Raw genomic sequence first — 13452 nt, 5'->3', positions numbered from 1 at the left:
TAGTTGGCTAAATTGAAGGCTAGAATATTTGGCTAGTTGGCCCTTTCCAGAAAAGTTTGTCAACTCTCTGATAGTTCAGGGCTAGCTACTATCCCGATAGATATGAACAGAGGGGCCGAAAATACTTGTCTCACCAACCTAACACTACTCCCAAAATATTCTCCTTAAGAGTGAGAGCTCCTACATCAGTTAAGACACCATCTCCAAACAGTATCTATTTAAACCCTTCAAGTGTATCAGGATGAAGGGTACCAAATGCACAAGGCAGAGGATTTCGAATAAAGAATAAAGAAGACCCAACCCTTCAGGACAGCAGCACAAATGGAATGCATGAATAGATAAGGCTGGAAGTCATGAGAAAACTTAGATGGGGATCTGATCTGGGGTGGGGATGAAGTAAAACCGAAGGATCTTTTGTAGAGGGCCCACTTCAGACCTATCTATCAGTCACCCACATCCTTTCTTTCCCCCTTTCCTCAGTGTTTGGGAACCTTGATGTCATCCAACTACACGTTCCCATCTGCACGTGAAGGTGGGTGTGAGCAAAGGCAAAGAAAGGCAAATTCAAATCATAAGATTTTCTCTTTGTAAAAATCTAATTACCTAAAGTTCCTGTGAAAAGGGGCTTTGGGATCATCTAATACCTCACTGCACATACCCCTCCTGTAAATTCTTACGCTCCTGCTTAGGCTTATCTGTCTATTGCGTCAATATCTGTATTTTCAGCTACGGAGAAGAATTTGCTTTTTATTTTGCTTTAGAGTTTTTGTTTCTTTGAATTTTTTCTGTGTGTGGAGGATGAGTTGTTTCAGACCCCATGATAACTTTCATTCCGTGTCAACTATTTCTTGAGACTAAATAAACTTAAAAAAAAACCCAACTGTAGTTTTTAACACAGTACCACTGAAGAGGAAATACAACACTCCCCAATATCCTGAAAGAATTAAAATTGGTTTTTATATCCAGGGCATAGCCGGCTCAAGTGAGAAGACAGGGATTACAGATGTCTTAGATCTAGACGTAAATCTTTTAGGTATGCTTAGATATCTTGGATATACTTTTGTATGTATAGATTTAATGAGCATAATAGCTCTTTGCAGGGATGAAAAATAGTTTTGGAACACACAGGGAGGTATATGCTTATCCTCAGAGAATGTTAGTGGCATTTATATATATATATATATATATATATATATATATATATATATATATATGGCTTGTTTTTAAGAGAGTGCGAGTGGGGGAGAGGGGAAGAGAGAGAAAGAGAATCTTAAGCACGCTCCACGCTCGGTGTGGAGCCCAACACAGGGCTTGATCCCACGACCCTAGGATCATGAGCTAAGTCGAAATCAAGAGGCAGATGCCTCAACCGAGGTGCCCCTATATATGTCTGTTTCTAAGAGCAGTTATTATAACAGATGGAGCTATGATGATGCAAGAGGCAGTAGAGCACGGTGCTTTGGAGGCAGGCAGACAGAACCGTACTGCATTTCAGCCTGACCATGTCCTACCGTGTGACCTTAGGCAAGCCACTTACATTTCTTCATTTGCAAAATGGAAACTATGATACCTGTGCCCTGGAGGTGTTTTCAGCATTAAATGGATAACAGATTTAAGGTACCTAGGAGTGTATCAGGCACAAAACAAGTCATCTATTCCTACCATTGTGGTTATTAGGTCAGAAACTGTTTAAATTATTATAAACATGTTTCACGTCAGCATTATGCTGTATTTAGTCTTTGTCTGATATCTCCCGCAAACACAGAAACGTTTTTTCTGGGTTTCCAGGAGGACACTGACCCTGCATTTTAGTGTATGTGCTGCCGAAGTGAGCATGATAATGCATTTTATACCTGGCTGAACTTCTGATAAATTGCACTGAAAGATCGTTGTCTAGCATGAGCGAACTCCATGCATCAACAAGAAAAGACTAACAACAATTCCCTCCATAAGTGCAGTGTATAAGTTGTAGAAGAGAATCTATCAGTGACAATGTCATTTTTGAGTGGTGTTTGGTTTGTGTGTGCATGTGGCGTATCAGCCATTTATGGTAGGAAATACCGTGTTTCCATTTCAGCTAAGGAGGTAATACTAATAGGAAAGTACCATGATATTACTGCACGGCATATGCATTTCTACCAAGGGTAGATTTTAAAAGTATAATATAGTTGAGGTGAAAGACAGGATCAGGGAAGCAACTTCAAAGTTCATCTAGCATCACCTTCCTTAGTTCAGCCTTTACGTTAATACAAGTTATAAGAAAAATATATGGAGTGGTGATGTCTAATAATTGTACCATTATAACAGGTTTTATTTAATTCATTTGGTTTAAAAGTTTTTTTTTAAGTTTATTTATTTATTTTGAGAGAGAGAGCAAGTAGGGGAGGGACAGAGAGAGAGAGGGGAAAGAGAGAATCCCAAGCAGTCTGCACACTGTCAGCACAGAGCCTGATGCAGAGCTTGAACTCAGAAACCGTGAGATCATGAACAGAGCTGAAATCAAGAGTGGGACGCTTAACTGACTCAGCCACCCCGGCGTCCCTAATTTATTTTATTTTAAAATGCCTCTTTAAACACAAAAGACTTCAGGAACGTCTACACGATATGTTTCAAAAATCACAACATGGAATGGAAATTAAACCAGAGTCCAATGAAATATAAAGATACAAATCTTGAAGTGTCAACTAATTGAAAGAAGGCCATTGGAAAATCTCAGGCTTTGGGCTGTTAATACTGAGTGTACCAGATAACTAATAAATGTGATTGCCAAGATGCCTTTGGACATTCTAGGGTTCTGATTTTCTTTAATGTTTCTAGGGGGAAGGTGAAAATATTTCCCAAAGCTGTTTAAAATGCCTATTAATGTACACAAATAATTTGCTTTTACTAGGGAAAGAAGAACAGTGTTGAACTATTTGTGTCTCCTATAAACCGAAAAGCAGGAATTTCGGATGCTCTCCCATCTGAGGAAGTGCTGCGTTCACTTAATATAAATGTCTTACATCAAAGTTTATCTCAATTTGGAATTATAGAAGTCTCCCCTGAGGTATGTTGTTCATGGAATATTTCATTTAAAAATGTGTACAGTTGGCATGACATGGTAACTCGATTCTGGGAGGTGTTGAAATGAAAGCTGTTTATTGTGTGTTATTTGATAATAAAAATCTCCCTAAGGGTCAGAATTCTCTGATCTTCATACTTAATATGTTTGTTCCTTACGGAATTTATTTTCACATCAAAATTCCACTCCGAGGCACTTTCTTCTCCAAATCTTTATGGTCTTGTAGCTTCTATTGACTTATCCAGTAAATTGTGTTGAAGAAAAGCCATTTGGATATATTTGTCGGTTGATTACTTGAAACTGAAGTGTCCAAAATTACACCCTTCTATTCTCTTCTTCAACAGGTGTACTCCTCACTGCCTTCATTGCCACAGTGGTTGCCAGATACTTACCTTTGTCCACAATCTAGGAATTCATTTGAGATGGGGTTTTTGTTTTGTTTTATTTTGTCTTGTTTTCTGAGGAACATAATTTTAAGAACTATGAATGTATTCTTCATAGTGTTTTCTAAATCTGCACTTTTTAAATTGCCCCCACCATCTCCACCCTCCTCGCCCCTGAATAAATTCAGTCCCTTTTTACCTTCTGCTATGTCCCATTCTAACAAACTTGCTGGAATGATCATCATCCTGAATGCATTTAATTAAATTCACAGAATCATAGACTCAGACTCTGAGGGAGCATATGTGAACATTTTACAGATATAGAAAGTAAGGCTCATAGAAATTAAGTGACTTCACCAAAGTGACAAAGCAAATGAGGTATAAAACAACCTTTGACATCTAGACATCTCGACTCCTAGTCTCTTCCCCTATTCAGGGAAGCACAATGCCTCTCATTTCAGCAGATATCACCGGTGTGGTATAAAAAACTTTGGTCCAAGACTGAGCTTGAATCCCAAAGCCAGCACGTAAGATGTGTGTGACCTTGGGCAAGTGATTTAATCTCTATGAGATTAAGTCTGTCTTTCGCATAGTATCAGCCTCTCTGAGCCTCAGTTTCTTCATATCCAAAATGGGTATAGTAAAAAAAAAAAAAAAAAAAAAGATAGGGGGAGTATAGTTTTATCTTATAGACTTGAAATATGAATTAAATTTTAGAAATCTATGTGGAAGTCCTCACATGGAGTAGGGACCAAACAAATATAATTTGAATGCAAGACAGTTTTTTTATTGGCAGAATGAAGATGTATTTCATCATTGAGCCATGACTGTAACAACAACCTCCAGCCAGTCTTGCTGCATCTAGTTTTGCTCTCCTCCTTGCCCTCTCCATGCTCTGCACAACCCCAACACACACACAAGGGATTTTCCCTCTTGTCACACAGAGTAATCTTTTTCAGAGCAGATCTGGCCGTGCTCTCCTAATGTCATGATTCTTCATTCTTCTTTGGCTTCCTAAATGCTATAGAATCACATCTAGATTTCTTAATATGATATATGGTCCTTTGTGCACTGGACTTTCTGATTGTTGGACAACACCCTCCTAGTTTAGGCTTCAGCACCTCTACACTCAGTGAGTACCAGGACACCCCCATACTCTCTTCCCTCCATGCTTGTGCATATGTTGATCCATCTGTACACCTTTCGTGGTTCAAGATCAGTCTACTCTATAGCAAAGCCTTCCCTTGTGCTTCCACAGATGTGGGCGCTTGCTTTGTGTTCTCACTGAGCTTCGTGCAAGAAGCCCTTATCCCGTCTTGGTCTTCAAACCTATTTCTACCCTATAGGCTCCTTGAGAACATATGCCATTTCACTTTATCTGTTGTCTCCACCCCTTCATTCAGACGCTGGCATATAATGGGCACACAAATAGACAAGCAGTGTGCTAGGTAGTGTCCAAAGTTGGACAAATAAATGAATAAACAAACAAGTAAATAAATAAAATACGATTTTGGCTTTCAATGAGTTTGTCTTCTAGTAGGGCAAATAAGATATAAGCAGATAAGGAGAATCCATGGTAATGTTACCACACTGGGCCATAGGAGCTTTGAGAAAGAAAGCCCCTCATTTCCTGCTTCAGAGAGGCCAGGGGAAAAGGTCAATATGAGCTTAAACACCCAAACTCCTCCTCAACCCTGATTGCATGCGACTCTGAAGGGCTTCCCTTTTGTATCCAACCAAACACCATTTCCATATCTAGGCCCTTGACAGATGGCCTTGCACACTATCTTGCCCAGGACAGTGCTGTAAAATTTAAAAAGACCATTGGGTTTATTTATTTGTTCCCATAATCTTTCAGTGAATATTATAAGCACTCTTCCCTGTTGCTTTATTCTGAGTTAAATGCCACTCTGAATGCTTTAGGAATACAGCAGCTTAGTGAGTCATCCAGATTTGCAAACCAAACAAAAAAACCAGTAAAAATTAAGTATTTGTCCTCCAACACACCTCAGCCCAGTGATAATGAGGAGCTTGTCACAGAACTATTAGCCCACCATAGACCACAGGTCTGTAGTGTAGTTGAATAATGGAAGTATACTTGATGGGCAAAATGTGATACTTTTTATGAAAGTGTAGAAATTTAGAAATCTAGGAAATCTAGAATCTAGAGAATATTACCGACAGGAGACTGGGAAGTATTTTAATTGGATATGAGGCATTTCAGTAAGGAGAGAAGGATGGATTGTTTGCGGCTTTTTGTTCAGGCACTTCTAGAATGGACCCAGCATTACCCTCTGACCTGAAGTCCTAATGCAGAAACAGGAGAAAGCCATCTATGGTCCCGGGCAACCTCAGCAACATAGGGTCCAAAGGGGCACTGCAAAAGCATTTGTTGATATTTGTTTAAGCTGGTGATGGTATTCTGTTTCTCCATTTCTTTATTCATCTTTGTCATTAACACTGTCGTCTGTGTCATCTTTGTCATTAATGCTGATAACAACTTATGCCTCAACCCATTCTTTCACATTTTTATTCCCAAATTATCACTGTGCTGTGCTAACATGTTTATTAACAGGAAAAAAAAAGAATATTGGTATTTTGGTTTCTCATCCTTTATCTGGATCAGAGAACACTGTGAATGCGGTCTCAAAGCATCTATTTCTAAGTTAATATGCATTACTTTCAGGGAAGGACATGTTTTCCATCGTTGCCGTTTCTTTATCTGCTTGATTTAATTGGAAATGACTCTTGGGAAACAAAAATACCAAATACAGAATTACTTTTGTTTATTCATCTGTTTTCACTTTAATCTAAGTTTTGGGGGAGAAAAAGATATTATTTCTTTTATATATTTTTATGAGCTGGAACATTGTAAGTACTCCCATATTTTTTTATTATAAGATGCTCATAAAGATAAAATTAGACTTCCTGTTGCCTAGTAAATTAAATCTTAGGGAAATAAAATGAAATTCATTATTTTAGTTTCTATTTTTAAATTTTTTAATAAAATTAATTAAAAATTAATTAATGACTGAATTAAATATGTATTGAAATAGTAAGTTCTACATTGATAATGCAAAAATGAGCTAGGATTTGCTGTTGTTGTTTAATGGCGAATTATGCCAATTTGGCAGGTCTTATGTTTCAAAGGAGGAAGTTACCTTCCTTAACTAACAGGCCAAGGTGCTGAATGATACTTTCATGGAATATTCACATACAGAAAAAAATATATACCAAATAAATATATACCATTACCCACGAGCATGGTGATTATTCCTTGAAACTAGAACATTAGTCAACAATCTAAAGAATTATAGTCCTGACCATACAAAGCAGAGGAGGAATACAATTAAAGATAACATGTGTTGGGTAATTCAGAACGAATTGTTCACTTTATGCATAATACAGTGGACATTTAGCATTTATCTAACAAAATTATATTGTTGTAGGATACACCTTGTTTGTCTACCTAACGCAATTAACCAAATAATTAAAATATTTCCACTTCATTCTTATTCTGTGTGCTTCATCTCTTCTAAAAAGATATATCTCCTAAAGCCTCTGAATCATGTCTTCTAGCATTTGGGATGTCTCCCATCACTTGGGATCAGAATTGTTTAAAAAAAAAAAAAACAATTAAGACAACTATCGTGCATCAAATTATTAAACAATGCAGAGAAGCCGTATTGTGGATACAGGAAACAGCCCAAATTTTAAGTAATAAACAAAATTCATCAGCTTCTTTCACTGCAACAGAGTTAAAGGGCAAAGCATGTAGGTAGATGTAGCTATGATATAAGACGTAAAGATAATACAGTGGCATTGGGTTTGACCTGACTGTGGAGCCTCTGAATTACTGAACCCTCAGCCCTTTGACAAACTGTAAAGGCATCACATTAACCTTATGCAAAGGTTAGATTGGAGATTCCTGTGAATTATACTCTTTTGACTTGTGGGATCTTAACTACAAACTTTTCCATTTATTACCCTATCCTTATCAATTTTTTAGATCTCTGTACAAATATAGTAGTGCTCAGCAGTAATAGCATGACTCAGAAGGAAATCTATTTACCAAGAAAGCGCAGTGACTAAGTTCTAGGAGTTCAAAACAAGTGCCTTTCTAACTAGGAGTGGGGGAGTGGGGGTAGGAGGTTAATTCTTCCATCATCACCACTTTGGTTAAAAGAGAAAACAAAACAGATTTGTCTTAAGCAGAAAGGAACATGTTGATATTCCAGAGGTGTCGAACTATAGCAGAAAGGAAAGAGAAAGAAAGAAAGAAAGAAAGAAAGAGAAAGAGAAAGAAAGGAACCAAATCAGGTTAGGAACACAAAATCTCTTTCCACCCACCTAACCACTGCTTTTTATCCAAATTTTACATGAACTAAAGCTCAGATCCTCATAGTTAAATTTGACAAGTTTAGGCTGCCTACTTGAAGGCTTAACTAGTTTGCTTTTATAGCAAGCAATAGTTGTTATTTAGTTGCCTGTAAAAAACTCATTACCATATTTATACCTGGTTTCTACAAGAGTTGTTTTTTTTTTCTGATAGTTTCCAGCTATGTTTATAGAGGTATTGTATTAAATATGATCTGGCTGAGGTCAAAGAGTAAAAGACAAGTCACCACTTGAATGCAAGATTTCCTTTCCAGTAGGATACTTGGTTTCTAATCATTTCATCAAGCAAGTATTTTCAGATTCTCCCTCAACTGACCACTTACATATTTTTAAAATACATACAAGTCATTTCTTATATCTACGAATTTGTGTCTTAGAAAGTAGGCGAGATGTTACAGTGAGCATATCAGTGTTTTATAAGCAAAGGCAATGGAAATTCAACTACGCAAGCAATAGGAGTCTGCCTCAAATCATTTTTATAATCACAATTGAACTCCAAGATCCTTTCTGCTCTGTTTTGTTCAAGTCCCCAGCAACTTGAGTTCCAGGATAAAAGTTTTTATAAACTATTTTTTAAGGCAACTATTTATTTTTGTCTAATTTACAAACATTGAATGTGTTGTATTTTTTAAAAAGTCTTGAAAAATAATTTAACAATGATTTCAAAGTTCAGACACCTACAAGGACAGGGGTGTTCTTTTTCTTCAAGAATTTTATTTTTGACACAACTATGTATTTCTCATGATTCTGTGGGTTGACTAGGATCAAGTAGGTGGTTTTTCTCTTCCACATAGTAGGAGCTGAAGTCACCCCAGTGGTTACATTAAGCTGGGCACTCATCTGCCACTGGGGTGCCCAAGATGAACTCTCATTCTCCATGGCCACTATCCATGTGGCTTTTTCATCATCAATATCTTGTTGTTCAGGGCTTTCTTAATTGTTGGAGGCAATATCCAAAGACAGACAAGGACTCTCACCGAGGGAAATAAAAGGCATACTTCAACAAAATGGAAGTTTAGATGAGCGGAAACATTTGACTTGATTTAGCATTTATGTTTTTCCCAACTGTAGGCCATTCAGTTTCAAGCTAAAGTTTCCTTAACTATGAATCTGTAAATTTCACTGAATTATAAAATTTAATTGCCTTCTAAGTTGTGATATTAATAGATGTGGGGTTTTTTTTAAAGAAGGACTGGGTGAAATAAAACTAAGACACTCATTCACATTTTATTCAGCTTCTTCTCCACCCTTTCACCCACTAAGCAGCAAGCAAAAAAATTTTAAAGGCGCAAGTAAAACTATTTATCTTACTTTTATTTCCAAATGATTCTGCACTTTTTGATGCTCCCTGTTGCTTTAAGTAAAATATAATATCCTAACAATTTGTAGGTGGAGGTGAACTTCAATCAGGTGGAGGTGAACTGCAAAAGTAGACTGCATTCAAAGGAAAAAAAAAAAAAGATTTGACGAAAGAGAAAAAAAGGAAGGAAATGATCCTGACACTGTTATAAAAGTGTCTGTTTATAAAAGCATCAAGAGATTTTGTTTGCACCTGTTTCACTTTTGTTTAAAGTCAAGAGCTGCATTACAGCACGTAAACCAGGGTGTTGGTATTGTGGGAGGGGACTTAAAACAGTAAGGAAAGCTTCAGAAACAGTTTCCTCAACACAGAAAAGAACAGAACTCTTTTACTTATGAACCAGGTAATTTCCCAGAGAGACTGTTGGAGGGACATTTACAAAGTCTAGGACCCAATATGCCATGTCCGGCACGCTCGCTCCTGCACAGGAGATAAAATCATCTCTTCATGTATAGGGACGGCTGTCCTCGTCTCAGATCAGTTTGAGAAGCAGCTCTGGCAGCGGGGGACGTAGGTGTGTTCTACTACACTGAATGGAGTGAAGCTAAAAATATGTTGAGTGTCTGATAAGAACGCCATTCTCCTCAAACTCTCATTTAACGTCAGACTTTCTGTTTTGCTTTTAAAGAAAAATGTTTTACAAGGGCAGCATGAAGCGGACAAAATCTGGAGCAAAGAAGGATTTTATGCTGTTGTCATTTTTCTCAGCATCTTTGTTATTATAGTAACGTGTTTGATGGTAAGTTTGCTTCTTTATATATCTTATCCCTTACTGAGCCACTGCTTAATACTATGGGATACTGTCATTCAAACGAATGTTGAAAAGACTGGGAACAGAAGCAAGGCTATGATCCTATTAGACTGGGAATATTTCATATCTGACGGCAGAGTGATAGCTAAGGAAAACCTAAGGAATTACAGATTCTGACCTGCAGAATAAGGCTGTAATTGCACTGAGGCTTTTAGTAACTTGATCAACCCTGGGAATGAAGCTTTAGAAAGTGATTTACCGTGGTCACTGGAGCCCTCAAAGTCATTAAAGTCCCATGGGCACACTTTGGGCTTACTTTATTTCTTCTTTTATATCATCTTTATGGAACTCAGGACAAATTTTAAAAAGAAACGTCTTAGGGGCAAGCTTATATCTTTAAGAATCGTTGATTTCCTTATTTATTTTTAAAGATAAATAGCATTAGATATTAATGCTATTAGATAAATAGCTAAAGATAGATAGCATTCTCTGAAATTCTAGGCATTAAAAGGGATGATCATAGGCTCAAAGGCTAGATAATTCACTGTTGACTAACTTTTTAGGTGAATGAATTTAAAAAGTATAAAAGTATACATGGCAAATAGTTCTGTTAATTATAAATTATAAATGTGTAGCCTTTAAAAGTATATTTCTAATTAAAAAATAAAAAAGAACCCAGAGCAAACCCACTAAACTAGGCAGCTCTATTTTGTATTGAGGGAGTTAATAGTTACTTTTCAAATACGTTGATAAGATTTTCCTATTCTTTCAAAAATTCTGTGATGTACTTTAAAATATTTGATGTTTACAAAGGGGTTTAAACATTTTTTTTTCTTGTGCTATGTTCTTTTTAATTTTGTACATTTTCAAAAATATTCCTTCCTTAGCTCTTAAATGCCCCCAAAAGACATCACACTACATACTATTCAACCAACAGTATTGCTAAGTGTCCTATTGGTTTTTGTTCATTTATGCTTCCCCTGCTGGGGAGGGGTTTATGTTAGAAAGATTAGGGCTTAGTTGGGAAAGGCAGAGGCTGAGTAAGTCTAAACTTGAAGGATATAAAACATTTAAGGCCTTGAACATGGTGATGATGGGCATATTTCCTCGAGTCTAAATATAGGAAGCAGTAAGGACACCCTAAAGCTTCCATCATCATGAATTCGGAAGCGTCTGGTCTCCTTTGGGCACACATTTAGAAAGATTTCTAAGAATTGTGACACAATAATAAAAAGAATAACTTAAACATTGAGTAAGAAATTTGATTTTTATATATTAAACGGTGGAGACTGAGAGGGAAAAATTTAATGAGACAAAGTTGGAGATTTTAGGGAAACTATGACTGAGACCTCTGGGCATTTTTTAGTATTTTAGAGGGTGTGTTTTTTTTGTTGTTGTTGTTGTAATAGTTAATTGCACTATTTTAACACATGCGGTTCTTCTTTTCCTTAATCTGAGGAATCTTGAGGGCTTTTTTCTCTCTTGTCAGTCACAATTAGAGTGTTTTTCTGCTTCACAGATGAAAAGATGGGAGGAAGAGGAGAATTCAAGGAGGTTGAGAGTGCTAAAAGCAGAGATTGCTGGGGGTGCGTTGGGAGGGGTGGACGGATAAGATTGGGCAGAGCAAAGGCTAGGGTAAAGGAGGGAAGTGGGAAAGCAGATTCCTGAGTAGCCTCTGAGTCCTGGAGGGCAGAGAGAGGCCCAGCAGAGCCTGCTTTTACCATGTAGGACTTGGTCCAGGCTCTGCCTCTCTAACTCAGGAGCACCTGCATATCCAGCATGACTGGATAAATCCTTTCATGACATATTGGTCTCATGAGGCAAAAGAATCTGTGGTGGCCACACTCTCAACCCCTTGGGGCCAGAGACTAGCTCTTCTTTTCCCAGTTTTTGCCAAGCATCAATGTAAAAGTCAGAAACCTAGATAAGTCTGCTCCAAAGTTACTAGAACAAATCGAGAAAGGAATGTTTCCAAAGTATGGGTGATTGCTGTCCACTTGGTTGGCAGTTAGATTCATCCATTCATTCAGTCTACAAATTCCTGCAGGGGATACACTGTGGACCTGTGGTTGGCACTGTGGCCAAAGGAGAGAAAAAGATCCCTGTTCTTGTAGGACCTATACTCTAAAGGGGGGGTGGGGGGGGACACAGATAATAATTTAGTACTTTTTTTTTAAACAAATACTGAACATGCTGCATGATTCCAAGTATTTGACCTTCTGGAAAAGGCAAAACTTTAGAGATAGTCAAAAGATCAGTGGTTGCCAGAGGTTTCAGGAGAGGAGATGGATAGGTAGAGCACAGCAGATTTTTATGGCAGCGAAACTATTCTGTACAATACTGTGGTGGTGAATACATGGCATCATGGATTTGTTAAAACCCATAGAATGTACAACAAAAAGAGCGAACCCTAATCTAGACTACCGACTTCGGTTAATTATAATATCCAGTATTGGCTCATCAATTGTAACACATGTGACCACACTAATACAAAATGTTAATAGGGAAAATTGTTTAGGGAAATAGGGGAGAGAGGGTATATGAGAACTCTGTACTCTTTGCTGTTTTGTATAAACCTAAAACTGATCTTAAAAAATGAAGTCTATTCATTTTTTAAAAAAATTATATATTGTGCAGCACTGTGAAGAGATACCTTAATAGTGAGTGAGCAGAACAGAACCCTCGGAGACTTCCAAGATATGTGACAATGTGGGGAGAGGGCCTCCCAGGCAGAGGACAGAGCAGTTGAGGTGGGAATAAGCCAGCCTCTCTGGGCTTAACAAGAAGGGTGGAAGCTGAAAGTTTTAAGCAGAGCTTTGATGTGATTTGATGTGTGGATTTACAAGAGCAGGTGCTGTGCTGGTGAAGAGTGGTTGGGGACAGAACACGAGGCAAAGCTGGGAGCAGTAGGACTCTTCTGGAAGCCATTGTGTTAGCCTGGTGACAAAGATGATGATGGCCCAGAGGAGGGATGGTGGTGGAGATGGAGAGAAGTGAACGGTTGGGATTTATTTGTAAACGGAAATGACAGGATTTGCTCCCTTCTCAGGGAGAAGGAAAGAAAGAAATTAAGGTTGACTCCTCATTTATTTGGCTGAGTACCTGGCTGGTGGAGCTCCCATTTCTTGGGCAAGGAACACGTTGGAGGTGGGGGTAGTGAGAGAAACAACACTTTTCATGTGTCTTCCAGTTGCCCTTGAATAAATGAAAGAAGTAGAATGATATATTTCAAACACAATCTTAAATTTTCATGAGAAAAGTTCGCTTTGAAAAGTCACAGGGGAGGGGTGCCTAGGTGGCTTAGTTAGTTGAGCATCTGACACTTGATTTCAGCTCAAGTCATGATCTCACAGTTCATGGGATCCAGCGCCATCAGGCTCTGTGCTGATTGCGCAGAACCTGCTTGGGATTCTCTCTCTCCGTCTCTCTCTGCCCCTCCCCCGCTCGTGTGTGTGTGTGTGTGTGTGTGTGTGTGTGTGTGTGTGCGCGCGCGCGCGCG

General features: G+C 38.1%; 1 protein-coding gene across 3 annotated transcripts in view; it reads left to right on the top strand.

The window, feature by feature from the left end:
• Positions 1-13452, top strand: part of PTPRR (protein tyrosine phosphatase receptor type R) — a 274918-nt gene that overhangs the window by 158679 nt on the left and 102787 nt on the right. The window contains exons 11-12 of one of the 3 annotated variants that reach the window (XM_060656975.3): positions 2891-3046; positions 9831-9941. In XM_060656975.3, coding sequence (XP_060512958.3) covers positions 2891-3046; positions 9831-9941 — 267 coding nt within the window. The other 2 variants (XM_060656977.3, XM_060656978.3) reach the window with 2 other exon arrangements.

The sequence above is a fragment of the Panthera onca genome, chromosome B4, assembly GCF_046562875.1.
Source record: "Panthera onca isolate mPanOnc1 chromosome B4, mPanOnc1 haplotype 2, whole genome shotgun sequence".
Taxonomy (NCBI): Eukaryota; Metazoa; Chordata; class Mammalia; order Carnivora; family Felidae; genus Panthera; species Panthera onca.
Note: the sequence above shows the minus strand (reverse complement) of the source record. Positions and strands in the feature narration are given on the sequence as shown.